General features: G+C 41.4%; 2 protein-coding genes across 3 annotated transcripts; both read right to left on the reverse strand.

Moving 5' to 3' along the window:
- Positions 1 to 1,302: 1,302 nt before the first annotated feature.
- Positions 1,303 to 9,795, reverse strand: amotl2a (angiomotin like 2a). The gene is made up of 10 exons (XM_086046806.1): positions 9,188 to 9,795; positions 8,999 to 9,119; positions 8,247 to 8,391; positions 8,081 to 8,173; positions 6,416 to 6,711; positions 5,119 to 5,303; positions 4,939 to 5,040; positions 3,899 to 4,059; positions 3,478 to 3,606; positions 1,303 to 2,878 (listed from the first exon to the last, which is right to left on the reverse strand). Exons 1-10 carry the CDS (start codon positions 9,793 to 9,795, stop codon positions 2,787 to 2,789), a joined length of 1,932 nt encoding a protein of 643 aa, XP_085902932.1. The 3' UTR covers positions 1,303 to 2,786.
- cep63 (centrosomal protein 63) lies at positions 9,721 to 27,288 on the reverse strand. Of its 2 annotated transcripts, XM_086046808.1 has the most exons (14): positions 26,799 to 27,280; positions 26,542 to 26,719; positions 26,172 to 26,267; positions 24,777 to 24,902; positions 24,415 to 24,507; positions 23,119 to 23,286; positions 22,970 to 23,052; positions 21,857 to 22,000; positions 21,656 to 21,749; positions 20,743 to 20,808; positions 20,375 to 20,559; positions 19,221 to 19,392; positions 18,199 to 18,368; positions 9,721 to 9,860 (listed from the first exon to the last, which is right to left on the reverse strand). In XM_086046808.1, exons 1-13 carry the CDS (start codon positions 26,837 to 26,839, stop codon positions 18,201 to 18,203), a joined length of 1,614 nt encoding a protein of 537 aa, XP_085902934.1. In that variant the 5' UTR covers positions 26,840 to 27,280; the 3' UTR covers positions 9,721 to 9,860; positions 18,199 to 18,200. The 2 variants fall into 2 exon arrangements, with proteins under 2 accessions (XP_085902934.1, XP_085902933.1); XM_086046807.1 differs by having other exon boundaries at positions 20,375 to 20,808; positions 26,799 to 27,288.
- Positions 27,289 to 27,476: the final 188 nt, after the last annotated feature.

The following is a 27,476-nucleotide window of genomic DNA, read 5'->3' on the forward strand; positions in this document are numbered from 1 at the left end:
TATCCCCTGACGCTAGTTTCACCAATAAACACAACATTTGGTGAAATAGGAAAGTCAGGCATTTTGTTTTCAAGCAGCCATTTTGGGCGCATCTATGGCTCAAAAGTTGGAGAGAAAAAAACATTTCTGGACAACAAACAATTTGGTGGATATGTCTTTGATAGCATGTAAAAATAACCAAAGACCCATGCCGTAAATTGAACAGGACGTTTTCCTTGTTGATTAGAAGCAACCATGCGAAGTGAATTCCAGTTCTTGAAATTTAGAAAATGGATCCACCTAGACTTGAGATGCTAGCTAGGTCACGACAGTCCCAGGAGGAATCCAGATGTGGGGTGGGGGGGGTGTAGGATGGAATGACACGAGGCCTTAATTCCTGGGAGCAATGTTCCATCATTCACCGCTCCAACTCGGAACATTCCTCTTAGTTCATCGCCAGGCGAGGGAGGGTGATGCTTTCAGGAATTAATAAAAAATGTGGAGTATGTGAGTGAGAAATGGGCCAGAAAAGGGGGACGGCAAATCTCAGAGACACCATTTAGGAAGAGATTCTCCACCGCTTTATTCAACAAGTAAAGACAGTAGCAGTGAGAGAATGTGTGGCATCTGCGGAATGCCATCGCCGTCTCACCGGAGGGGGGGGGGCTTGATGAGGAAGGCATAAATATTGACATTAAAAGTCGACGCTTGCTGAGGAATTTTTTTTTTTTTTTTTTTTTTTTAGTGGCACAGCTGCACATGCCAAGTGGAAAGATGCCTGATAAACCACATCCCAGCATTGCAAGATAGACGATTTCATAGTTTACAGGAAATGGTTTTCAACTGAGAACTGATAATAAAATTGAGCTAATTTAACATTTTGGAGCCTAAAAATGCAAATAGTTTAAAACAAGTCTCAAAGTGCTAGCGTTTCCACAGTACAAAAAAAAAAACCTAACCCTCAGCCATGACTTTCAATCCAAAACCGAGCCTCTAACCCTAACCTCCAACCCTTAGACCCCTAACCTAACATCTTAAACCCAACCCATAACCCTAAATTCTAAAACCCAGTCCAAACCTAACCCTAACTCATGAACCTAAACTCTAAAATCCTAACCCTAAACCTAAACTCTAAACCCCTAAATTTAAACCATAAAACTACTTAATCGACCCCTTGACCTAAACTCTTTTCTTAACCGTAACCTCGTAACCATACCTACATCCGAAACACTTACACCAAAATGCCAAGAAACTTTTTTCGTCAGATCAAATTCTTTTGTATTGATTTTAGAGCACACCAATGACTAATAAAGGAGGGAGACATTTGCAGGACATATATTAATATCTTTAATCTCTCAGTGGGTGAAATATTAAGTAATACATACTTTACAAAAAAAGTTCACAACAATGTCCAAATGGGATCAGAACCTTTTGTTTATCCGTGTCACTTGTTATAACATGAGAACAAAAATCCGAGTACATCTTTGGCACCATAAAAGAACACAAACACAAGTTTATGGCTGAGAAAAAAAAAAACTATATACAGTATATATTAACTTAACTTCCATGTAAACACATTCCAAGGGAGCTTAGGGACATTTTAGTCAATCTGTCACACTGCATTGACCAGCAAATGCATTCATTCATATTTTGTGTGTACGTGTGTGTGTGTGTGTGTGCATGTTCAATAGAAAAGCATGAAGTGGAACGAGCCATTAAATGTCAGAATTTACGTGTGGATAATCCCCATTGACACCAACAGCGACAGTTCCAAACTGGATTAGTCTACCGAGGCGGTATTTCCCCCTTCCAGAGTGGGCATTCCAGTTTAATATGAAAACACATTCCAGGCAAACTTGGAGTTTGGCTGATGGTGGAAACCAAAGTCTATCTAAAGCGGGGAATGTACAACCTTTTAACGAGGGCTAAGGGACTTCACATTCCCCGCTTTAGATAGCCTTTTTTTCTCACTCCCTCGGCCAGGAATGTGAGAAGATTAGCTTCCAGTGCAGGGGCGAGGCAAGGCCAGGGGGAATTTGCGCCGCAAGGCCGCAAATATTAGCTTCAGAGCTGGAAGTTCTGATTTGTGTGAAGCCTAAACTCTGAAACTAAACCCTAAACCTAACCTAGCCCTAATCACTAAGCTTTACCATAACCCCTGACTTTCAAAACTGTATCCTACCCCATGAACCTAAACCTATCCTAAATTGTAACCCCTAAATCTAATCTGAAAACACTACAATCTCCACCCATAAACCTATCAATAAACCTAAACCATAAACTCTAAACCCTAAGCCAAACCTGAAAACAACCTCAAACATATCCCCAAACTTAACTCTTACCCTTACTCTAACACCTAATGCTGCAGAAGATGCGTTTTTGTATCATCACCATCTTGTCTCCTTGTCGCACAACATTGACATACAGTACGGGCCAGCGTCTGGCGAAAATACATCGGAAGTGCTTCGTTACATTCGGAAATTCCACGTACAGCACCGACAAGATGGCGACAAACGCGACTACTGTATACTTTCTTTCGGTCTGGATCTTCTAAAGCCGCTCCGCATTCAGAGGTTTGTAAACGCTGCATCCCCAAAGATAAATAAAGTTAAATACACATTGTCCTGTCACACAGAACAACCCTCAAACACACCGGATGCCTCCACCAAGAACATTGACAATCACTCCCATTATTTTAAATTAAAAAGACAAAAACATCATTTAGCTTAAAGGGAGACACAAAACAAATGAGCAGCAATAACACATGGGAAATAAATAAGATACAGCAACATGTCTGGACTTGTCTCTCAAATGAGGATCTCCACCATCTCTGAGTCAATTGTGTTGTTGACGCTCTCCGAGGCTTCGACTCCTCCCAGCTCGGCTTCCTCGGGAGCATCTGCACCGAACAGCAGATAAACAGACATCATTGTCATTACAATGATAACAACTTTGGTAAACTAAAGCCAATACAATCTTCCCTGACCTTGTGTTGCTTGACCGTGGAATTTATCATCCTAAATCTACACTAACCTTAAACCCTATTGCGTGTTCAAGATAAGCATTTTGACGAAAGAAATGGTGGACGCACCTGATTTTCAAAATAAGACTTCTGTAAGACTCTGACTCTAACACCTAAAGCTTACTCTTAAACCTAAACTCTAAAACACTATTGCTAAATCTACCTCTAAACGTAAATCCTAATCAATGAACCTAAACTGTAAAACTTTAACCCTAAACCTAACCCCGAAATGTATCCATAAATCGAATTTCTCTATAAAACTAAACCCTAATATCCTAATGCTAAACCTAACCGCTAACCCTTACCTTAAACCTTAACACCTTACACTAAACATCACCCTAAACTCAAAACTCTTAAACACAGCCCCTAAACTCCAATCCGTAACCCAAACTTTTTGTCTTTGCAAATGCCTACTTAGATTATATCAGTGTTTAAAAAGAACCAAACAGTGTTTGGCTATCAAAAATGTAACCCACCAGAGACGGGCACCACCAAGTTCTTGGATGACTTAGGCTCTACTTGGTCACATTGGGTGCTGGAGTCCCGGCTGGCACTCTTGCGTTGCAGCACGGCACCACCTGTCTGGTCATCCGAGAGGCTCTTTCCTGCAGATGCGGACAAAGAAAGAAGTGGCTTAATTACCCCCCGCTTACATCCACACTTACACGCTTGGTTCTTCCCATGACTATTCTGGATCGGGGCTATTCTGGAGGCGGGCGAGGACACGCATTCCAACTTAAAAACGCCTCGTCTATTTGAGGCCGCCGGGTCGTCGCCGTCTCGTTTTTTTCTTGTGACGTCCTACATTCTGTCTGACTGCCGGCCAGTTGTCGCTCGATACCATCGCAAGTTAGTCACAGTGCTGCATTAACAAGGGGGTCGGGGGTGCCGACTCACCTTTAGTCTCGGTATTGCCGGCTGCCATGGTGATGGACGGGACGGACCTGGCCAGCCGAAGACCTTGTTTCTCCAGTTTGCACTGCTCCCACCTGGAGCGCTGCTGTAGGACCTTAATCATGGCATCCTTCTCCAGGAGCTGTGCGTGAAGGGCTCGGATTCTGGACCAAGACGCAAGGGCGCTCGTGTTAGCCGATAAATAATAAGACTTCATTTGGGTACTTATTTGAGGTGTTATTTTAAAAACACAAAGGCCATCTTGTCTTCTTGTCGCACAGTGATCATATCTGATCGATTACACAGAACACAAAATGTCAGATTCTTCCTTATCAGCTGGAACCAGAGCACTTGGTATCTTGGAAGGTCAATTTTAGGAGAATTCTGCTGGTTCTCAATGTGTGAAAAGTCCTGGATCCGACCCATTGTCGAGTAAACATACCCTCAATCATAATTTAACGAAAGACCTGAGATTCGCAGTGTTCTGGTGGTCCAAAGATTGTAATATTTGTAAAAAATGGAAGTTCCTAAAGATTAATTGTCATTCACCCAGATTTTTAGGAATTGAACATTTTCAGTGCTGAGTTCTTGGTACCACCGTCATTCTTCTACAACATCGGGAAGGATCTGACCTGTAATTTTGTGTATTTTGGTGGTCTATGGATCGTTAACATTTAAAAAACAGAAGGCTAGTTGGGATTAATTTAACCTCTATCATCAGGAAGTATCCAAATCTTAGAGTAGTAGGAAGTATCCAGTATCCAAATCAAGGTTTAAGAGCTTTAGGTGTTCTACAAAACTGTACTTTTGCGGGGTAGAACGGAAGGTCATACAGGGATGAATTTGAATCTTGGAAGGTCATTTGGTGGAATTCTGCTGGTTCTGTCCTGTATCTGGAATTGATCCACGTGACCCTAATCGTTGGGTAATCATACCCCGCATCTGACATTTTTATTGATTCAGTTCTCTAAGTACAACTCCTACATATTTGGATGATAATCATTAGAAGATCCCTTTGACAAGGTGGCAGCTGGTGTCTCTACCTGTTCTCCATCTCCTGATGTCTGTGATTGGTCAGAGGCAGGTCCTCGTTAAAACTGCTGTCGGGTGAATGTCGAGGCGAGTTGTTGATGATGGTGGTATCTCTGTGAAGAAACAAAAACAGTTCAAGATGCTTGATGGCCGACAGATGTTTTCAAGCACCCGTGCCTTTGTCATGGTACCTCTGTGCCGCTGCCGTGGCGGCGGCGTCCATGGCAAATTGTTTCATGGTGCTCTCCTCAAGGTACTTCTGTTCCCATTTGGTGATGTCTGCTTCCAAGGCTAAGATACGTTCCTCGCGCTCCCTCAGCTGCGGCTGCGACACAGAGGAGCTCAGCTCGGAAGCCAGGGGGCCTGAGTTCTGGTTCTAAAGACAACATACGGGGATGTAGGTTTTAGTTTCCTTTGGGGTTAATTTTTATGGAAGTATCTAAATCAGGATTTGGGGTGTTTCTGCAGCAGATTGTTAACAATTGGTAAAAAAAAAAAAACAGAAGTTAATAATGAGGTGAATTTAATTTCTACCCTACACAGTTTTTGGACTGCACTTTCCAACAGTGCCACCTTTTCATATCATAGTCGGATTCTGGGTGTTTCTGGTATTTACAGAATAACAGTTGGAAAAAACTTGGAAGATTACAAGGGGATAAAGTTAAATTCTACCCCAAGACTTCTAGAATTCAGATGGCCTACAGTACTGTGCCACCCTCATCTTTCTGCAATGTCGAGAAACGTCCAAGATCTGTTTCGGTAGCCACAGATCTTTAATGTTACAAACCAGTTAGCTAACGCTAACAGTTGAGGTAACGCGTGGGTTTGGTTAAAGTTTTGAAGATGAAACGTGACTTTTGCAAACACACAAGGCAACAATTGAATGGTGTTAAAAGCAAGCTCGCTAATCAAAGAAGAATTCAACTTCCACCCCAACATTGTTAGGGTTCGGTTTTGATTGGAATTAATGTTTAGGGTTTACCTTTACAAGGCCACCACACTTGTCCTTCTACAGTGTTGCCAGCCCAGGATTTGGGATATTTTTGTTTTCAACAGACTGCTAACGGAAGGTCATGGAAGGGATGGATTTAACTTCCGGCCCCACATGTTATTGGACGGGGCTTTCCAAATGTACCATGCTTATCCGTATGATGTCAGGAAGTATCTTAATCAGGGTTTGGGGTGTTTCTGTGGTCCATGGATTGTTAACATTTGATGACTGTTGAACAGAGAGTCATACAGGAATGAATTCTTCTGCATTTTAACAGTTAAGCTTTCCAATAATAGCGCCCTTATTTTTCTATGATACTGGGAAGTACCCAAATCATAATTTTGGCAGATCTGTGGTCCCTGAATTTCTAATGTTTGAAAGAACTGAAGAAGACCCAAAGCTCCTACTACGATGTCAGGACATATCCGAACCGAGATTTGGGGTGTTTCGGTATCCACAAATGGTTCGGCGTAACAAAAGAGAAAAGAGTTCCTCACCTGTTGCACCCGCATGCTTTTGAGTTCCTGCTCAAGGCGGGTCCGCAGCCGCATCTCCAGCTCTTCCCGCTTCTCGCACGCCGCCTGCAGCTGGCCCAATGAGCTCTGGAGGCGCTCCACCTTCTCCACGTAGGCGCGCTTCCTGTGCAGCTCGTCCTCCAGTTGCCGGTTGCGGGCGTGCGCCGAAAGCAGAGCCTTCTCCAGGAGCTCGCGCCCACGCTGGCTCTCCTCCGCCGACACCCGCAGGTTCTGGATGGACCTCTCCAGACGCTCGCGCTCGCGCTGCTGCTCCTCATCTGGACACATTTACACAGTTAGAGCAGCCTGAATGAAACCTGTTGGCTCGTTTTGCAGAACCAGGTGGGCATTAGCGGTAGCATTCTAGAATGATTTAGATCCTATTTTTGACAAGCTTTTGTGTTAGCCTTGGTCGCTCTGAGTCCCATTCTGCCCCACTGTCATATGGTGTTCCACAGGGTTATTTTACGGGCCCCCTACTGTTTTCATTGTATTTGCTGCTCCCATAGCAAAAAGGACACTTTTTCCTTAAATCCACTTTGTCCAGTCTAGAGGAAATCAAAGCCTGGATGGCACTAATCAAAAATAAAACAGAAATTATGGTGTTTGGTTTCAGTTGCCCTTTTTCCATCTCACCCTGTTGACTTGGGGCCGCCTGGCATCCTAGCGAAAGCCATTTGGGTTTTAAATTAGACAGTGATTTTAAATTGGACCAACAAATTGGTGCTGTTGTTAAATCCAGCTTTATTTATTTATTTTTTTATCGTAGCATGGTCACTTTCCAACGCCAACTATTGTCCTGTCATGCACACTGCAGCTTTTGTACTTGTTTTACGGTATCTCCTCAATGAAACAAACTGATGTGTCACTTCGAAAGGGGCTTGATTACACAACCACCACCCCTGTGCCGTGACTGCATGCCTGCCAGGGGAATGCAGACTTCCTCTGATCCACTTACAGGCACACACACACGCACACACACGTACATACACAAGGCGTAGCTTTGTACTGCCAAAAGCTGTGGAATGCCTCCACGGAAGGCAGAGTAAACAAGGAGCTGAAAATATAAGAGCGCCAGAGAGATGGTGAAGTAAACGCCCTACTATTGTCCAAGTTGCGTCCACTCCACAAACAAGCACATTCGCAGTCTGGTGTGTGTGTATGCATGCGCATGTTGACTGAAAGACACATCCTCAAAATGTCTGTGATGGATTTGTTAGGTATTCAAGCCAGGGTTAGGGTTTGAAAATATCGTTGGGGTTTTAAATTAAAATTACAAGGAAGAACGAAGATTCGAAGTTCGGGTTAGATTTTCAAAGTAGGGTTTCAAGGCAGAGTAAGGTTTTCAAGATAGGGTTTCAAAGTAATCTTTCAAGTCACTGTCAGTGTTCAAGGCTTTGCATGCGTTGGTTAGGGTTTCTAATCGTGGTTTTAACATCAGATTTAAAGCCTAGGTTGGAATTTTAAAGAGAGGTCAGGTTTTCAAAACAGGGTCAGCTATTCAAAGTAGGTTTTCAAAGTAGGGTTTCAAGCCAGGGACAGTGTTTCAAATTAGGCTCAAAATTATGGCTTTAAGTCACCGTTTTGTCGGGATAGGGTTTCAAACAAGAGTTTCTAGCTAGGCCCTAGTTCTCACTTTGAACTCACTTTGTTCGAGTAGCTTGAGGAAGACGTGCTGCTTGTGTTCCGAGCATTCTGCTTCCTTGTCCGCTCTCTGCTTGGCGGATGCGCACACTTGTTCTGCAAAACAACGCACATCATCGTTAGGCATTCAAGTTAGGGTACAAAGTTATGCTTCGGAGCCGTGCCGTACCTTTCAGATCCCGGTTGAAGTCGTGCATCCTTTTTATCTGGGCCTCCAGCTTGTTCCTCATGGTCTTCTCCAGCGCTTCACGCTTGGCCGAGCCCTTCATCAGAGTCTCGTACGCCTCGGAGATCCTGGCGATCTCATTCTCCAGCTAGCGGGAGATGTTGGAAAACGCATCAATCGAACGGTCCGAGAATGCAAGGAGGACTTGAAGAAGGACGTGAAAGGAAAGATAAAGGGGAATGATAGAGTGGAATGAGATAAATACTGTCGGTGTAAGGAAGGATTAACAAGGGAAATGCAGTGATATTGAAGGCGGGAAACAAGGAAAGGACGACACACAAATGAGAAGGAAAGAGAAGGATAAGAAAAGAATGACGCCAGGAAGAAGAGACTTAGGAAAGGGTTGAGAAAAAGAAATATTGAGGATTCCAAAGCAGGAAACAAAAGGGAAAAAAGATGGAAAGAAAACAAGGGGAAAGGAAAAACATAGGGAGAAAAAGAGAGCAGGATGGAAGTGGCAAGAAGATGAAGACGAAAAGGGAGCACGAAATCCAGAGGAGCAGAGACGGAAGCAAGGATGGAAAAGAGAAGAGGAGGAAAATGAAGGAAAGGGAAGATAAGACTTCTGGAAGGGAGAAGGACAGAAACGCGGAACTGCTAACAGGAACAAAAGCAAGGAAAATGAAAAGTAAAGGAGGAAGAAAAGAAGGACATCCCTCTCATTACTTCCTTTGAGAATCTACATATTCTTTTACCTTATGCAGGCGTGTGGCCTTCTCCGCATAGATGTCCACTTCCCGCCTCAGTCTCCAGTTCTCCTGCAGCAAGGCGTTGCCCTCGTCCCCGGACGCCGTCCTTGCAGGAACGTTGCTGTTCCTGGTGGGCGGAATGAAGTTAAGGGACCGCGGACTGTGAGCCACGAGTCAAGGCGGTCATCAATATACCTGTGCTGAGAATAGAAGTGTGGAGGCGCAGAAGGAGGCGTGAAGTACACCTCCTGCTCCTGGGGCGGGTACCCTGGCGGCGGCCCCCGCAGGTCCCCTTGAGGATGAGCGGCAGAGTTGTACAACTGCGGAAAACTCTGCGAGGAGCTCATGGCCGGGACGGTCCCAAGTGGCGCGCTCCCTTCCAGGGTGAGCCGCATCAGGCGCTCGCTGAGGGAACGAGCATGCTCCCGCTTGGCATCCCAGTGCACGTCCACGCCGGAGTCCAGCTCCCCTCTCAGGAACTGCGAGTGCACTTTAGCCTCCTCATAGGTGGGAAGCTCCTCCCCGTAGTAGGAAATCCTCAAGGGGTTTTCTGGATGAACGCAGTTTCCCTGGTATTCCTGGCCTTGGGGGTCCTGCCGGGTGGACATGTGCATATACTGGCACTCGTCTTGGGTCAGGCTCTCCTGGGAAGAACGAGGACTCCCGCTACCACCGCCGCTACCGCGCAGGGCCTGCTGCTGGATGGCCAGCAGGGCGCGGGTGTCCGTCAGGTTCCCAAAGCGGAGCTGCTCCTGGATGAGGCGATGCAGGACCGTCCCGGGGGCGGCCTCGGCGGTTCTCATGTCCAAGAAGGCGGCGGGCCGGCCTGGGTGGTGGGACTTGAGGAACAGCACGGATCACAAGGACTCTGAAGGAAAACACACTTGTCAGGAGACCAACCCCTTAATCCTTAATTAGGGTTTCATCATATGGGATAAACCAATTACTGGATGCAGAAGTTTGGTTTGGTGGTACTGCACTGAAACTGTCTGAAATTTGGTGGGCCTATCATGAGTTGACCCAAAAAAGTCTCAAGAAATAATAGGCAGCAAGCCTGCCATTTTTGTTGGATCCCCAGGATTTTTTTTTTTTTTTAATCCTACCCTGAAGTCAGTTCCCCATGTCTGTCATGAGTGCACCCACAAAAAAAGTCTGTATGTCACGAATCACAGGGGTTTTAAAGTAAAACAAAAGTTGACCAATCCTTGAAAACCCTTTAGAGACTGAGTACATCAGGAAAACATTAGTTTGGTAGAAGTCTGGACACTACAGCCAAACTGTCTATGATGATGGATTTTTCCAAAATTCAACCCCCAAAACCGCCTTCATTTAATAAAATGAGATTTGGTAGAAATGTCTTTCATGAGTCGACCCACAAAAAAGTCTCAAGAAGACATGACTAAAAAGACACACAAAATCTGATACTAATGATTATAGGACACCACAAAAATAAAAGGTTAAGATTAGGATAAGGATAATTAGGAGGTTGATACTAAAAATAGGTAAAATTAATATGAAAAAAATGAGGTTGTGGTTAGAGTTAAGAAAAGTTCAAGAGTTTAACCTATTTAGAAAAAAAATCATGGCAGGCCCAGAATTCCTCGCTCATGCGATGGACCAGTCACGACAAAATAACTACTGCTAATTAAATTTAAGGTTCAATTAACTTTTGCGTTTAAGGTATAGCAATGTGATGAAAATATTCTTGAACGTTTAAAAAAATGGTCAAAAATGTTTTTTTTTACTCCCAATAAAAAAGGGCAAAATGATAAAACATGCAATGTAAAATCCAAAAGCCAAGGAATGTATCGAGCTCTCCTTAAATGGTCAACATCATCATTCCAAATATGATATTGAAACAGCTTTGTGTAAATCATTTTTAAATAAAACAATATTTTTGCTCATTTTAACAAACGCTAGCTCTGCATGACCGAACGGGACTGCAAACTGCCAAATCCCGTTCCATGCATACTTCAGTTCATATCATTGCGCCGTTGTACAACGTCATGTTCCATTAAAAAAAGGGGAGAAAACAATCAATTTAACGCTCCAAACTCACCAAATCTTAGTCTCATCACACAAAGAACACGTCAAACTCCAGGAAAAAAAAGCCCCCGAAAAGCTCCTGGAGTGCGCAAATGCAGTCCACGCGCGTGTGGAGTGTGAGTGTGTGTGAGCAGAGCAGACGAGTGAGTGTGGCTCATAAAGGCTCACAGGCTGATTGTTGCGAGGGAGGAATGAGAGGAATGCTGAGGCTCCAAGTCCCCCGGGGATCAAACACACCAGGAGGAGGAGGGGGAGAGGAAAAGGAAGGTGGGAGGATACAGGGGGGGTGGCCTGGCCAATGGCATGGGGGCGGTGGGCAGGAGCTGATGATGAGGGGGCTGTCTAGCTATTTATTTATCTACCCATCTTTCATTCGAAGGGTCTGATGTTGCCTTCAGGGACTGTCAGAAATTCAAATCTTCCTAAAAATTCTCGATCGATTTATAAGGGCTGCACAATATAAATTGAAAAAACATCATCAGCACGGTAATGGCTCGATAATGGCGTATTGCAAAGACGTTGCGATACGTTTCATACGAAGTTGGATGCTTTTGTCTCAATTTAACCAATCAGATCAAGCCTTAAATGCGCATCACCAGCCAATAGAAGCACATTATCTCGGGGCAGTACTAACACTAATTAACTTAAAAACCGACATTTATAAAAAATACTTACATTACAATACATTCATATTCATTTATTACAATTGATTAGCTAAGTATACATTGAGTCTGGTTGGTGCATCTATTTCTTTAGATAATAAAAATGACATTTCTTTAGCTACATGTTAAATGTCACAATAATATCGATATCACAATATTCAACATCCATATTGCATGCTTTTCCAATATTGTGCAGCCCTATCTATTAAAAAGTCTGGTTGTGCCTTCAGGGACAATCAGAAATATTGTTTTCCTTAATAACTGCCTATATACACATCCATCCATCCATCCATCAATCAAAAAGTCAGGTGTTACATTCAGGGGCTGTCCGAAACCCTAGGATTCCTCAAAAACGGACTTTGAAGACTATCAACAAAGTAGCTACAGAAAAGTCAAATGTTGTCTCCAGTGACCGTCAGTAGTTCTAGTTTTATGGTTACACAAGTGTGCACATCGCCAGCTTCTGCTATAAGACGTGACTACAAAAAAATGTCAGCAAAAGCATCCTAGAACATCTGAACTTGATTTGTGGTTATTCTAGAGGCACTTTAAATGGTGTGTGCTGACTCCAATCGAACATGAGTTTGAATGCGATTGCATCATTCTCAACACAGCCACATCCCCAATTAATGGCTAATGGCGGAACAAGTTTTGATATGATTTGTAATTATCTGGGTCCAGGATTAATCATTGCGTTGCGTGTTTGCATGCACCCGGTAAATATTCAAGCCGGGCTCGTGACGAGTAATTGCGCGTGTCCTGTGTGTATGGGCGGGGGTCTGCGAAGGGGTTGTTGGTCTACGAGGCACGCTGCCTGCCAGCTGTCCACAAACTCACCCCCCCCAACTATCTCGCCTCCTTTGAGCAGAAGCTGTGAGAGATGCATTGTTCTCCCCCCAAAAAGCAGACATGACGGGGGCAGACCTACCATCTGCTATCCACCTCACCCCACCCCACCCCCTACCATCATTCCAGCTACTACTATACGTTCCTTTGGGATCAGCTGGCCATCCGCGGGGGGGATGACTAATATGTCGGCAGCTTGTAAACAAAACAGCGCTTGTTAGCGCTTGCCTCGCGGCCCGGAGATGTCGCAGTTTTGCCTTATCTCTGGCGGGCAAACGTCCACCTGCTCATTTGCATGGCAGTTAAACAGACACTAGACACTAGTCTCCAGATAAGAAGAGCCGTTATGCAAAGAAACGACCCCTCAGCGCTAAAATGCTGACTGTTTACGCTAATCATCAAAATGGCGACTTTGTGTTGACGGGGCAGCGCAGTTTTCAGAAAGTCAAAGAAAAAGTCTCAAAAAGCCATGCCTAAAAAAAACACAGAAAGTCCACCATTTTTTTTGAAGCAGCCATTGTAGGGTCACTTGCAGTATCACCCGCCAGAATCTTTCAAATATTCAGCCCCCCAAAGCAAGTTTGAGTTAGCAACATAAACATAACAGCAGCATAATAGCAACATAAAGTCATGCCTGAAGAATCACAGGAAGTCTGCCATTTTGGTTTGAAGCGGTCATTTTAGGGTCATTCTTGAAACCCAGTTTGCCTTATTTTTTTTTTGCTGTTTCTCTACAATGTCTATGCTAGTTCATTTTTTTTCCTAGTAGACTCCTATAAGCGGATGTGCACATTGTTTGTGCGTATGCTGAGGTTCCACTCAGCCCGCTCCATTTCTTCAGTTTTTACATATAAGTAAACTAGGGAAGGTTTGCGCTTCGTATTGAACGTAAATATAGAGTTAGCTTGGCCTACGAATGCCCTAATTTACAATTATTTGTAGTTACGATACGTTCCAGGGCGCTCTGTCACCAATTAGCCACCTTTTTGTCTTGTTGTTTCACTGTTGTCGTCGTGAAGTAGTAGTGTGTGTGTGCACTAAACACATTCTTTGTTTTCACCTGCAGCGTTTACACAAAAAACAGCACAGAAACCAGTTTTCCAAAGTCTCCCAAAGGCTGCTGTCTTATAAATAAACACACCTTTTTGTGTGTGTGTGTAGCTATCGGAAGTGCGGGCGCCACTGGTCGCGTTGCATCGAGGCCGGATCAGTTGAGCACAATAAAGTGAGCTGCTGTGTGCTGATGGTGATGTGAGCTGAGGTGGGAGAAGCTTCTTTTGTTTGAATCCCCCCGCAAAGGAGGAAATGGACACATTCCTCAAATTACCATGACCATGGCGTCTGACCTAGCCTGCAGTCTGCTGCTGGGGGGATTGGGGGGGGGGGAACCCCACATGGTCGTCCTAATTCATGACCACTACCTTTCCTCCAAAAAAACTACAGCAGTGCCTTGAGACATGAGTAACCTGACTACTGAGTTTTTCGAACAACGAGCCATCATTTGGGTGATTTTTTTTTTTTTTTCTCGAGTTGCAAATGTAAACTTGAGATAGGGGTGCTGTATGGTGGGAGTGTCAAACAAAACGAGAAAGAGAATTATATGTTGTGTATATAGAACAACAACCACAGCCTTTAGCCTGCTAGCTTAAAGTTAAGAGGCAATGATTAGCATCTGTGGCTGTGTCATAGCTTTTTAAGCAACGGATATTTAAACACATTTAGACAGGCAATATAACCGTATTTCTTGTCATACACAGTTGGAACCTCGCTTTAACCTTTTTTTCATGGCCTAAGAACACCCAATACGGTACAAAATGAGTGTTTTGTACTGTTTTCGTGAACTAAAACTGCACAGTACCATACTCAGTTATTGTAAATAAATATTTTTTAAAAACATCAAATTGTTTGAAACGCTTTTAAGTTCATCCCAACTTACCTTGTTCTAGTCGCAATATTAGTGCTTCCTTTTTTCACCTCCGTTACGATTGGATTTCATAAATACGAGCTTGCCATATCACATGCTCCTTTTGAGCTGCGTACCTATGGTGATGCTAATCTAATGTCCAGGGATGTTTGATACCACTTTTTTTAGGCCGATACCAGTACTCACTCACAGTAGTCACTCTTTGAGTTATCACCGATAACGAGTACGATACCTCTAGTAGTGCCAACTACTGTCGAGGAGCACTTACTCAATGACAATTTAATTTTTTTACTCAAATATCAGTAGCTAGTATCGGCAGCCTCTAAGAGTGCGGGATACCTTGAAATATCATCCAGATACCGATACCTGGTATCGGTAATCGCCCCTCCCTAATGTCTATGTTGCCTTTGTTGGGGAACGTCGCCACTGCTAACATGGCTGTCACGCAGGCTCGTCTGTGAACCTGCTCTCGTCTACCCTATATTGTAAAAACATCCCAGAAATATGTGCGCCAGTCTCTGTCTGTTGATTGCACCATTTCTGTGACTAACGTAATTTGACAACTACTGTACAAAGGGGCATTTTGAGTAGAGTTGGCACTATTTTCTTTCCGTTAAATCTGGAGTCCATTAGTGGCGCATCTGTTCAATGATATATAGTGAATTCTTTATCCTCTGCGAAAAACGACTGAATCCCATGACTGTTTGAATCCCACTTGAGTTCGTTGGGAAAACAACTTTTGCCATCGGCACTAGACGTGGGGAAAAAACATTTCTATTAAAAGAGTTGCTTTACAAGTCATGAATTTGTATATTTAGTACGTAAGAACAAAGAAGGTACTAGTATTTCAACGTTAAGCTGGATATAGAATAAATGCCCACTGAATCCATGTGGAAAGATTCATGTGAAGCCTTTAAGCAAAACGGCAGATGTTTCCGCACACAAAAGAACATGTCCCGCCCTGCAGCACTTACATGTGCACCTGTCACACACGCGCACACACACAGCATATGAAGCGCGACACAAAGGCTGTAATGCATGTTGAAGTGTGTTCGCAACAGACCTTTCACACTCATTTCACCATTCATGATTCGTTTAACGTGAAGCCTTATATAAGGTATGGAAAAAAAGTTGAAAAAGCATTCAACTGTAAATACACATTTTCAAGTTAAACATTTTTTTGGTGTGGATTACGCTACATTGACCAGTCAAAATACTATAAAAACAATGCTCCAACATTTTTAATTTGTCCTTATATTTCATTTTCCCCCCCTCATCATTAGTATATTTTTAATATACTAATGATGTAAAATTTCAGCTTTGTTTTTTAGTAACGTTTAACCTTTTTCTTAATTCTTGTAATATTTCAACTTCAATACATCATCGTCATAAAAGGTCTTCTTTTACCCCCAAAAAGTACATAATTCTTGTAACACTCATAAAATGAAGCCCCCCCCCCACCCCATCACCAAATTAGTCATCTTTCACAGTTTTCTTCTCTCAAATTATGTTTTTCTTACAATATTTCACCTTTTTGGTTGTGAAATTATTTTATTCTTTTAACATTTTGTTTTTTTGTATTAGCAGTATTTTGGAATATTCTTACATTTTTCTGGCAACATCATGACTTTGTTCTTATAAAAGTGTAACTCCCACCACGCTATGCCTTTTTTCTCTTAAAATGACAACTTGATCCTTCTATCATTCCTTTTATTTTTTAGCTGTAAGATTTTATTTTTTTAAACTTACAAAATTACAACTTTATTCTTGTAACAATGATTTTTTTTAATTATAAAATTATGACTTTATATTTACAACATTCTTATATTTATAATATTTTTTCTTCTCATATTTCAACTTATTCATTGTGAAATATTTTTTGTTCTCTTAACTTCTTTTCTCATATTGCAATTTTACTCTCATATTTCAACTTATTCATCATGAGATCATTTTTGTTCTCTTAACTTCTTTTCTTATTGCATCTCTTTCCTCATATTTCAACTTCTTCATAAATTCTAATTTTCATTGAGACAACATTTAAACTTTTTTCTCATAAATGACAATTTTTTTGTTTTGATTTCTTTGCTTTGTACTGATAAAATGTCAGTTTTACTTCTTACCACAACATAACGTTTGTTCTATACGGATGTTGTCATAATTCTGCCTTTTTTGCCCCTGACAAATGGATGCAAAGATGACAGAAATCTGAACAAAGCCTGTGGGGGTTTGCTTGTTATAAGCCCCGCCCCCTCCCAGATGGCCAGTAAAGAGCAGATAACGGGGTGACCTCCCTCAGGCAACAAGATGGGCGGAGAGCAGGTGGCCATGCTGCAAAGGTTCAACGTGATGCACGCAAAACACTCATTAGTCATTGGTTAACATTTTTCATTTTGTTGGTAGGCAGAATTCACAGGGGATAATCCATTGCGTAAAGTGGTACCACATCGGGAAAAAAAAATCAAATATGAAGTTGCAATATGAACCTTATTCTCCTGAATACAATGTATTGACTTTAGTCTTGTAGCTTTAGGAGTGTTTCTTTTTTGCTTGACAAATAACTGCTTTTTTCCTCTTAAAATGATAACTTGGTACGCGCAGTAAATTGACTTTAGCCATATAAAATTAACATCTTTTTCCCCCTATTATTTAAACAAATTTCCCTTAAACGTACATTATTATTGTCATTATATTCAGACTACCGGTAGTTTCAGTTTGGTGTGTGTGAATTGTGAATGCCACAGACCCTCACACACACAGGCAGGAAGTGCATGACTCTGGACTCAGTCAAGCGTCAAAGGAAAGTGACATTCCTTTCTAAAATTAAAATCGTTCATGTGTGTGTGTGTGCGTACCTGGTTGCTTTTTTAAAAAAAATCTATTTTTTGAAATTGAACTATTTTCTTACACAATTGCATTCAACTTTCTTTTGTTTTTTTTATGTAAGAGTACAAATCTTAGATTAAAAAAGTCATTATAGTCATTATATTACAAAAATATCAGTCATTATATTACAAAAATCCGGTATGTTTTTCTCAATCTATTGAGTCATTTTGTAAGCACAAAAGTGTATTTACTTTTCATTATTTTCCTTTTTTTTCCATGTAAAAATAATGTTTTATTCTGGAACAGTTTTTTTCTCTTGTAATACCACAACTTTGTAGTAATATGACAACTTCTTAGCATGTGAACTTTCTTCTACTTATTCAGTCTTTTTCTTGTTAATTACAACCGCACTATCAAAGCAGATTTTTTTCCGTAATAGTAAAACTTTTAGTAATATGATTAATTTGCACCAAAATGTTTTATTTTACAAGAGCGTTCTTGCTCTTTTCAAGTGAAAAGTTAACTTTAAAAAATATATATATACTTATATCTACAAATGTTCAGTTATCTTTTTCAAAAAATGGTTACTTTTTAATATACAACGTAGATTTTTTTTTAACCATTAAATTTTAATGCTGAAATGTTTATCATAAAAAAAAATGATGGTATTTTTGTGCCATTTAAGATTCAATTTAAATTTAAGACACTGCCATTGTTTTTTGTATGGTTAAAAAAATTTTTAGGTTTTATTTTTACCATGTATATCAACAGTTGTTAACGTAGACACTTCAAAAGATATTTAAAAAAACGAGATGTATCAGAACTCTTGTCACTTTTGAGACATGTTTAATGTGCAAAGTGTTAAAAAAAGGAAAAAAAAAAAGTAAGTAAGATTTTTGTTCCACCTTCATGAAGTCTTAGCACTGAGGCGCTTGGCTACGCTGGCGGCGTTGCTGTCGCCCATGCCGAGGATGTGCGTGTCCAGCTTGTGCAGGAACTCTTTAGAATGAAGCCTCTCCTTCTCCAGGTAGTGAGACACGGTGGCATCCACCTGAGATGACGCTGCGCAAACATCCTGAACAAATATCAAAGTCCATTTAGCGTCCATCGTCCTGGGAGTACACGCCAGAGGATTTGCACAGCCAGTATAAACATATTTGACTTCAGTTTTTTTTATTCCCTACATTTGAAAACAGATATAGTGGATACACAAAGTCTTTTTCACAATTAATGTGACCTGTAACCTGAACTTCTCAATTCCCCTTCCACCCAAAAAAACGAAACATAAACTGAGACAATGTGGTTGCATAAGTGTGCGCACCCTCTTCTAACCGACGCTGTGTTTCGAATTAGCCAATTACATTCTTGGAATTGTTCATAATTCCCTCCATCTTGACATAGTTCAAGCTAAAGAAAATGAACCGAAACGCAAGATGCTGCTTAGCTATGGTGGTGTTTTTTTTCTTTTATTTGTTCGTTTTTTTTTTTTTAAAATGTGATGACCAGTTTGTGTTTGCGCCAAACATTCCTTTTGGAATTATGGACAAAAATAACATGTATTGTAATTGTTCAGGTGAGGGGAAACTATATTCGAATAGAGCAAGGCAGCTAGTGTAAACAAGTTTTGCAGCACTCAAAATGTTCGCCTTAAGTGACAATTATACCCCCCTCAAAAAAAAAAAAAGTTCCACACTTAACTCTTGGTCGACCTCTTGTGTTCCAAGTCTGCCACTTCTGGCCAGCGTCACTAGTTAGCAAGTTTAGAATTTGTTGTGTTTTTTTTCTTGTTTTCCGAAAACATAAAAAAATGACTGAGGCAATTATCCTATTAGCCGAACAAAAATTTCCCACACACGTTTGGGAAATTTCCAAGTGTATGAACTGTGAACATGCATGGATTCTCTGTACTTTTGCAACCTGTGCTCACCGGCGGCGAGGGCGAGACGGAGCTGCGTCCCTCCGGAGCGCGCTTGGTCGGCGCAGACTTCCCGCCAGAGAGTGTGCCGTCACCGGGCGGTTGCCGAGAGCCCGACGGGCGAAGCTGAGTGAACTGACACTGGATGTTGCCGTCGTAGGAAGTCCCCTCACCGACAACGCCGCTGAAGTAGGAAGCGGTGTTAATAACAACGAACAAGTCCTTTAAAGCAGCGTTCTCATTTTTTGGGGGGGGGACTTTTGACAGAGTTGAAATTGTTCCAAAGCTATGTACAAATGGAAGCATGTTTCTTCTTCTCACCAGATGTAGTTACTATTAATAGCTAGTTTGCCTGGATTTCCTAACTTATTATTGTGTGAAAATGACAATAGGTGTGATAAACCATGAGTATGTGGGGGTCCATTGTATTAATAAAAGTTAATAGCAATTTTCTTCTTATCTTAATGCAGGAGTCTCAAACTCGCATCCCAGAGGCCATATGAATGATATTTTGCGGCTCTTTGCCATTAAAGTTTAATATTAGTGCAGGCCCAGTTTTTTTGCTGTGTCGGTGCCCTGGGCGTTTTGTTTTGTGTTTATTTTTTTTCTAACTTATAGGGAAATATAGCTCAGGCTCATGAAAGCTTTTGGCAAAATGTAATACTGAAGTGACACTTAATGGAAGGAAAAGACATACCTGTCACCCAGTCCCAGTCATGTCTTTTTCAAAACCTGGCCGTGAAGAGCAAGTTGGCGACAAGAACAACTATTTTCAAGAAAAATAGGCGATGGGATGTTTTTTTGTTGAGCAGAGGGGCACCGCCGAAAGTTGTGAATGTTCCGTCAACAGTCTTATTGTCAATCAGAAGAACCGTTCATGTTCTGAAGTGTTACTAAAAAGTTTGGATTAGTTGTACAAGACCCACCCAGACTATCTTCAGTGGCCCCCACATAAGTTCGGTTTGAGGCCCCTGTCTTAAGTGTGTAGGCTACCCCATTCATGCACGGCACCACATTGCCCCTCAGAGGCCAATGTGCGTACAGCAGACAGTATTTCTTTCTACTTTTTTTTTTTTAATTACTATTATATTATACTAATTTATTTTCTGGTTGTTCATTCAAGTTATATTTAAAGAAAATTTGGAGTAGAATACAGTACCGTATACCTTTCCGCAGCGGTCTTGGATTGGTCGCCTGCGGCATGTCCGTGCACCGCCGGCCTGTCCCCGCCCGCGGCCCACCTGGGCGGGCGTTGCGTCTGCGCGAGTTCCGGCCTCAGCTGCGGCTGGTCCTGCTCCGTCACGCAGCTTTCTCTGAGGGAGGCCAGCGACGCTGCAGACGGTGCCTCGGCCTGCAAGAACACAGGACCTCGCGAGACTTGAGCACAGTGAGCATCTCCAGAACTAACTCCACAAGCTTGATTTGCTTTTTCTTTGTCTTTTTGGGGGGGCGGGGGTGTCAAGTCACCACAGAAAAGAAAAGTGTGATGATAACCATAGAATAGACAGCCGGTACAGCGCAAATAACAACCAACCTGCTTCCTCATGACATCCACTTCTCCGCTGTGACGCTGCTCTGCCCTCGACAGCTCCTCTCGCAGCTGAGAATGCATGAAATGTAAACATGATATCGTTTAAAAAAAACAAAAAACAGTTGTAACAGTTGTCAAATAAATACACAGAGATGTTATTGGGGTACATTCAAATCGTAAATGTGAATAATGTGCCATTTCCCTATACGTATTGTGTAAGTAATATATGGAAATATAATTATGCTGTATGAAGCTTGAATGTTGTAAATGTTACATACACAATTTTTTTGAAATAATAAATATGATGTAGAAACATTCACTATACACCGAAATATTAACACTGTTGTGGTACATCAGAAGTATGGAGTATTAAATGTGTGTATAGATTTTAGGGATGCACGATATTGGAAAAACGTGATCTGGATGTTGGCTATAGCGATATTGATATCACTGCAATATTTAACCTGCACCTAAAGAAAGGACATTTTTATTAACTAATGACAGAATTACATTTTTTTACATGCACCAAAATAAGTAAGATCAATGTATTCTTAGCTAATTAAATGTAATGTTCAACTACTGGATGGTGATGCACGTTTAAATTTACACCTGACTGGTCAAATTCAGATAAAAACATACAGTTTCACAAAAAACTTATTGCATGTCTTTGCAATATGCCTATAGCGTGGGCTAATATCGCGATATCGATATTTTTTTCTATATATTGTGCAGCCCTAATAGATTTAAAAAAATAAAACACTGTGACATAATTAGCTATATTTTGAAACTATAGGTGGGATTAGTCAGACCAAACGAAATGAGAGGGAACATTAAGCGTAATGTTTGTTGACTTCCCGCCTGATGATGTCATTTCCTGTATTGTGTGTCACCAGCGGGTGAAAAAAAGATGTCGAACCCTTTTCACTTCTGCTACTGAAGTATCAAAGGCGTCTTTTAGGACCCTGGCTTCTTGTTTCGCCTTCACGTGCTCGACGCTCGTTTCTTCCAGTCTGAGCGCACACGAACACACAGACATCGAAACATGAATGCAGACAATACATTATGAACACACGCACGCCATACACAACAACAACAAGCAAAGAAAATGAGCGGTTACCTCTCTTTGAGTCGTGCCACCTGCGCGTTGAGGTGAGCCTCACACGAGCGAGCGTGGTCAAGCTCCGCGGACGTCATGTGCAGATCCTCACGAAGCTTCTCCACACTGGCAAAGTCGTGAGACGTCAAACACTCCTCCATTGAACTGAAACACATCAACACACACACACACAAACACATTAAAACATGTCGATTAACATAGACAAAAAAAAAAAGACATTTCAATTCAGTACATACACATTAATACACAAACACGCAAATACACACTACTGCGCACACACACGTTAATGCATCCTCACACACAAGACTTGAAAACACATGCACTCACACGCAGACACAGCAACACGTTAACACTCGCTCACATATTAATACATAATATTGCATGCACACATTATTAAATAAATTATTACACACTCACACACACACCAACTCACAATCACAAACATATTTGTTCACGCTCTCAAACACACACTCATTGACACAGACACATATATTGACACTAAGGTTATTATAATTAACAAAAACTTACCAAATAAGTAATACATATTTTTTTTTAAATTCCGTTAACAAAATAAAAATAAAAATGAGAGTGCTTTTAAGAGAAAGAAAAAAAACTGTCACTAAGTGAAACTACATCTTACGTTTCTAAAACTAACTAAAACTAACGTAAAATATCCTTCATTTTCGCCTTTGTGAATTAATATCATGCATGAGCTTTCGGAGTTCATTTTGAATGTATTCATTTGAGTACCGCTGTAAGTCCGTGCAGAAGAAGGAAAGCCAAACAGTCATTTGGGAATTGTAGTTTACTTTACTGAACAATACTTTAAGAGCCCTTTTTTTCCTTGCACTCGACTCATACTAAAAGTAATAACGACTAAACTAAAACAAAATATTTTTGAAAAAAATAATAGCTAACTATCCTGCTGTAAATACTAAAACGAATTTAATTCAAATATCAAAAACTATTATTATCATAACCCTGGTTCATGCTGAAGCATGTTTAACACACTCACTACTCACAACTACACACACATAACAATCAAACTTGCTTACACACAGACAACCATGCCCTCTCTCACACATACGCATAAGTGTGTAGGAGACTGCGCACCGTATCGCTTGCTCCTTATCGTGCAGCATGTGTTTGAGTGTGCTGACATCATTGTGAAGCCTTTCAACCTCCTCGGTTTTGTCCTGTCAGTCAAAACACAAGTTGACTGGTTGTCCCAATGCTTTTGTCAGCAAGGTGTTGTCCCTTACCTGATGCTCCCTGTGGTCACGTGCCAGCCTCGTGTTTTCCAGGGCTCGGAAGCGTTCCAGTTCCACTTCCTGCGTGTGCAGCTCATGGTGAACTTTTTCTAGCTGAGCGCGCATTCGCTGGACGTCACTGCAGCAGTCTGCGTGTTGGCGCTCGGATGCACGCTGTGCCTGGACACACCAAAAGGTTATCGTAAAAAAATATTTTTAAAAAGGCTTCTAATTAAATTGTTGGATTAAAATTTGAATGACATGTTTTTTTTTTTTTTAATCAAATTCACATCTACATACTGTGATGTGAATGAATATGTAACAGAGAAAATACGAGACAAAATGACACAATTTTGAATTAAAATAAAGCAAAACAATACATTGATTTATGAAACTGATAATACATTTTGAAATAAAAAAAATACTGAACTGATCTTTAAAAAGATATAAATATTTCAACTATAATTTAAGAGTGCTTCAGTAGTTCTACAAATTTATTACAATTTAATTCTACAAGTCATACTTCCTTTAATAGATAAGCGTTAAGTTCATTAGTTAAAAATGAATTATTCTAATATGTAAAAAATAGCAAGAAAAAATAAATGTAAAAACTATGACAACTTAGGTTTACATCATTTTAAAACATCCATCCATCCATTATCTGTACCGCTTCTCCTCACAAGGGTCGCGGGGCGTGCTGGAGCCTATCCCAGCTGTCTTTGGGCAGTAGGCGGGGGACACCCTGAACTGGTTGCCAGCCAATCGCAGGGCACACAGAGACAAACAACCGCACTCACAATCACACCTAGGGGCAATTTAGAGTATCCAATCAACTTACCATGCATGTTTTTGGAATGTGGGAGGAAACCGGAGTGCCCGGAGAAAACCCACGCAGGCACGGGGAGAACATGCAAACTCCACACAGGGAGGCCGGAGCCGGGATCGAACCCGCGACCTCTGAACTGTGAGGCGGACGTGCTAACCAGTCGACCACCGTGCCGCCTCATTTTAAAACAACAAAACTCAATTAAAAAAAAAAGATTACAAAATCCATTATATGTATAAGTAATGATATAATGATATAAGCAAAAAAAATACAAATAATATATATATATAAAATAATTATAAAAACTACACTTTTAATTAAATGAGCTTTTTTGCTCTATTATAATGGTAGTTTATGATGTTAAAATAATGATTAAAAAAAACATTATTTTTACAAACTAAAACAATCAAATAAAATATGAAGATATAACAAATATGAAATAATCAGTTATTGAATTGAATAAAGTGCTAATGTGCGTTTACTTTAACGTGTGCAAGCTCATCATTTAGACTCTTCTTATGGGCCTCCAACTCTGCCAGCTGATTCTGGTAGACCGTCAACACCTGACTGTACTCCTGAAGCCAGGATGGAAGTCAGTCATATCACCAGCACGTGGCAGCAAAGGGACATAGACAGAAAGTGAGTGTTATATTATTATATTGACTATTGCTAACCTGAACTGAGATCGAAGGCAAAAATGTGTTGTTAGCTTAATGCTAACACAGAATGCAAAATGTCATAGACGAAAAGCATTGTCATTTACGCAATGCATAGTTGATCACAGATTATATATTCTTTATCCTCAGTGTCACGCAGGAGTTTGTATGACATCCTAATGTAGTACCTCAAGCTTGTCCTTCAGAATCCTGACTTCAGACATGTCCTCTTCTTTGGATTTGGATTCTTCAATGATGGCCTTCTTGACATGTCTGCGCTCAAGCTTCTGGTAACTCCTTTTTAACTTGTCCAGCTGAAAAAAAATAACACAGAACCAAGTCAAGTAGGATATTAAGGAAAACTTACAAACAGCAGCGCAGCATCCCACATCAGACAAGTCGATTGTCGGACAGTGACAACTGCTTTCAAGACAACAGGGCGGCAGGGATGAGTGCTTGGTAAGGGTTTAATGGTACGCTAAATGTTTCACCTTTCGGTTCGGTCCGTTTTTTTGGTAACTTCGGTTCGGTATATTTTCGGTACAAAAAAACTGATTTTTTTTTAATATGTTTATTTTGAAAAGATGACAAGTAAACTGTACTTTTTTTTGTAAAAATAAATAAAAGCGAACCATTCGGGTGTAAGAAATTACACCAGAATAAAAAATACACTGACAATAAAGATCTCTTAAGTTTGTAAATTATTAAGACACTAAAATCTTTAAACACTCAGCAGCAACAGCCTATGACACATCTAAGTATTCAAGTTAAAGCCTAGTTGTCATTACAGTACATATATACACTTTTTGTGATGAAAAAAAAAATGCAGTAACAGTTACAACTATTGCTAACTATATTAAAACTATTTTTATAATGAAAAAATACAGTAACTTTAAAAAGTCTTTTTGAAATTGTATACACTTTTTAGGCATTGAAATCAGCATATTGTAACAAAATGGGTTAGCTGTGTTGTGGTCGGATTTGTGTGTTGCTGAGTTGTTATGTTTCTGAGGTTCATGAATGCATCATACGGCAAGCGAGTGGAGCAGCGGAGAAAAAAGATCACGAGCAGTTGTACTTGGATTAATAAAAACGTGATAATCAAACTACGTCTGACGGCGTTCCTGGAAGACGCTACAATATGATAAATCTCGCTATTTAAGTTTGACGTTTTTGCAGTGGGCAGAGTACGGGGGGACCTTCGAGCTCTGGCTCTTTTCTGGCTCTCACTGTTGTGCCGCCACTGTCCTCTGCCGCATTCAACAGTCAATAGCGCCCGTGCGTAAGCTTGCGCTAATAAGTGGACCAAACGGAACCCAAGTGGACCGAACCGAACATGCCATACCGAAACGTATTAATACACCCTTGTGTACCGTTACACCCCTAGTGTTTGGTATTACAATTCAAACCTCAGTCCTGGGTTTTCTGGCATTTGTTCACACGAAGGATGTTGTTATGTGTTCAAAGCAACTGTGGTTGTCTGAAGAGTATTTTTACACATCTTGCATCTCATTCTCTGATGTTCTTGTGATCTTAAAAGTTGCTGTCTCTCTGTGTGAAAGCGACCTAGACTAGCGCCTCACCTCCTCGCTGACTTTCCCCAGCTGCGTCTCATACTTGGATGCCAGGTCCTGTCGTCCGGCTTGGACGTCCTCCACCTGCTTGCGGAGAACTCCGATCTACAATGGCAACGGCAAAGACAAAGATCAGAGGCTCAGCAACAAACTAGTACACTTGAGCCTTAAACACACAAACACATTACTACACTCAAATGCATTAACAGACACAAACACATTAATACATACTACAATACACGAAGACACATGTACGCACACATTTTTAACACTCGATCAGTCTCACTCCCACTCTCTCTCTGTGTCACACACGCAAACACACACACACAACTAAACTGGTTGTAAGGTAGTATCACACGCCCCCTCTCGTGTGCTTCACCTCCAGGTCCTTGCGCTGGATGAGCACCCTGGAGGCGGAAATTTCCTCCTGGCTGCCCTCCAGCCGCACCTGGAGGTCCCGCACCTGCACCTCCCACTCGCTCCTCTGCTGGCTCATCATAATGTCGATCTGCCGCATCAGCTCCTGGAGTTCCGGTTCGCACGCAGACAGCACGGAGCTGGAGAATATGCAGACAAACAGTCAAACGAATGAAATAGCCGTCATCGCAAGTTACTAAACAAGTAGCACGACTCTACCTGACGTCCGAATTTAGCAACGAGCCCAAACACGCCTCCATATAAGCTCATAAATGTTTTCCAAGGATCAATTTACCATATAGCCTTATTAGACTATACAGTTTCGTAGATAGAGTCAAGTTGCAGGCATTTGGCGAAACGGTGGGTTTGCAAACGGCTAGCAACCACCAAGCTAATCAACCTCTACGGCGCCACCAAACGTTCAAAGCGACGTGACGTCACGCGTACTATAGGTCTCCAAAAGGCTAACTGCTAGCAGCTGGTTCGTTAAACGTATGAAAATAAACATTTACGATAGCCAACTGGGCATTGAGGAAATAACTGCTATGGTACATTAAAAAATAAATAAATAAAACGCAAACTACTTCCTGTTGTGAAGTGGTAGCCCCCGCCCCTTGCTATACGTCATTATGACCTACGTAGGCAGCGAGCATGGGCAACACTTTTATTTCTTTACTGTTGTTATTTGCTTATGTTTAAAGTTGGATTTGGTTGTTTTGTACAATGAGATGGAAAAAAAGAAATACGCAGGCGGCAAAGTTAAAAGACAAACCAATACCCGCCCCTTGCTGGTGACGCCATCATTTCGTACGCCATGGGCAGCAAAAGTGGATGGAAACCTTGGAAACGACGCCAGCGGAGGAGAAAAAAAAAACGTCAAAACACATATCACATCGT

The sequence above is a fragment of the Filicampus tigris genome, chromosome 12, assembly GCF_054856515.1.
Source record: "Filicampus tigris isolate MCC_2025a chromosome 12, RoL_Ftig_1.0, whole genome shotgun sequence".
NCBI classification, from domain to species: Eukaryota; Metazoa; Chordata; class Actinopteri; order Syngnathiformes; family Syngnathidae; genus Filicampus; species Filicampus tigris.

Excerpts from the sequence above, each read along its gene's own strand:
- cep63 (XM_086046807.1), bottom strand. The coding sequence starts at position 26,839 with ATGGAGGCGTGTTTGGGCTCGTTGCTAAATTCGGACGTCAG. Across the intron at positions 24,903-26,171 it reads TGGGGAAAGTCAGCGAGGAG|CTGGACAAGTTAAAAAGGAG; the intron begins GTGAGGCGCTAG and ends ATTTTTTTTCAG. Across the intron at positions 21,750-21,856 it reads GTGGCACGACTCAAAGAGAG|ACTGGAAGAAACGAGCGTCG; the intron begins GTAACCGCTCAT and ends GTGTGCGCTCAG.
- amotl2a (XM_086046806.1), bottom strand. The coding sequence starts at position 9,795 with ATGAGAACCGCCGAGGCCGCCCCCGGGACGGTCCTGCATCGCCTCATC. Across the intron at positions 8,392-8,998 it reads AGGCCACACGCCTGCATAAG|CTGGAGAATGAGATCGCCAG; the intron begins GTAAAAGAATAT and ends ATCTCCCGCTAG. Across the intron at positions 6,712-8,080 it reads CCTCAAGCTACTCGAACAAA|ATGAGGAGCAGCAGCGCGAG; the intron begins GTGAGTTCAAAG and ends AAATGTGTCCAG.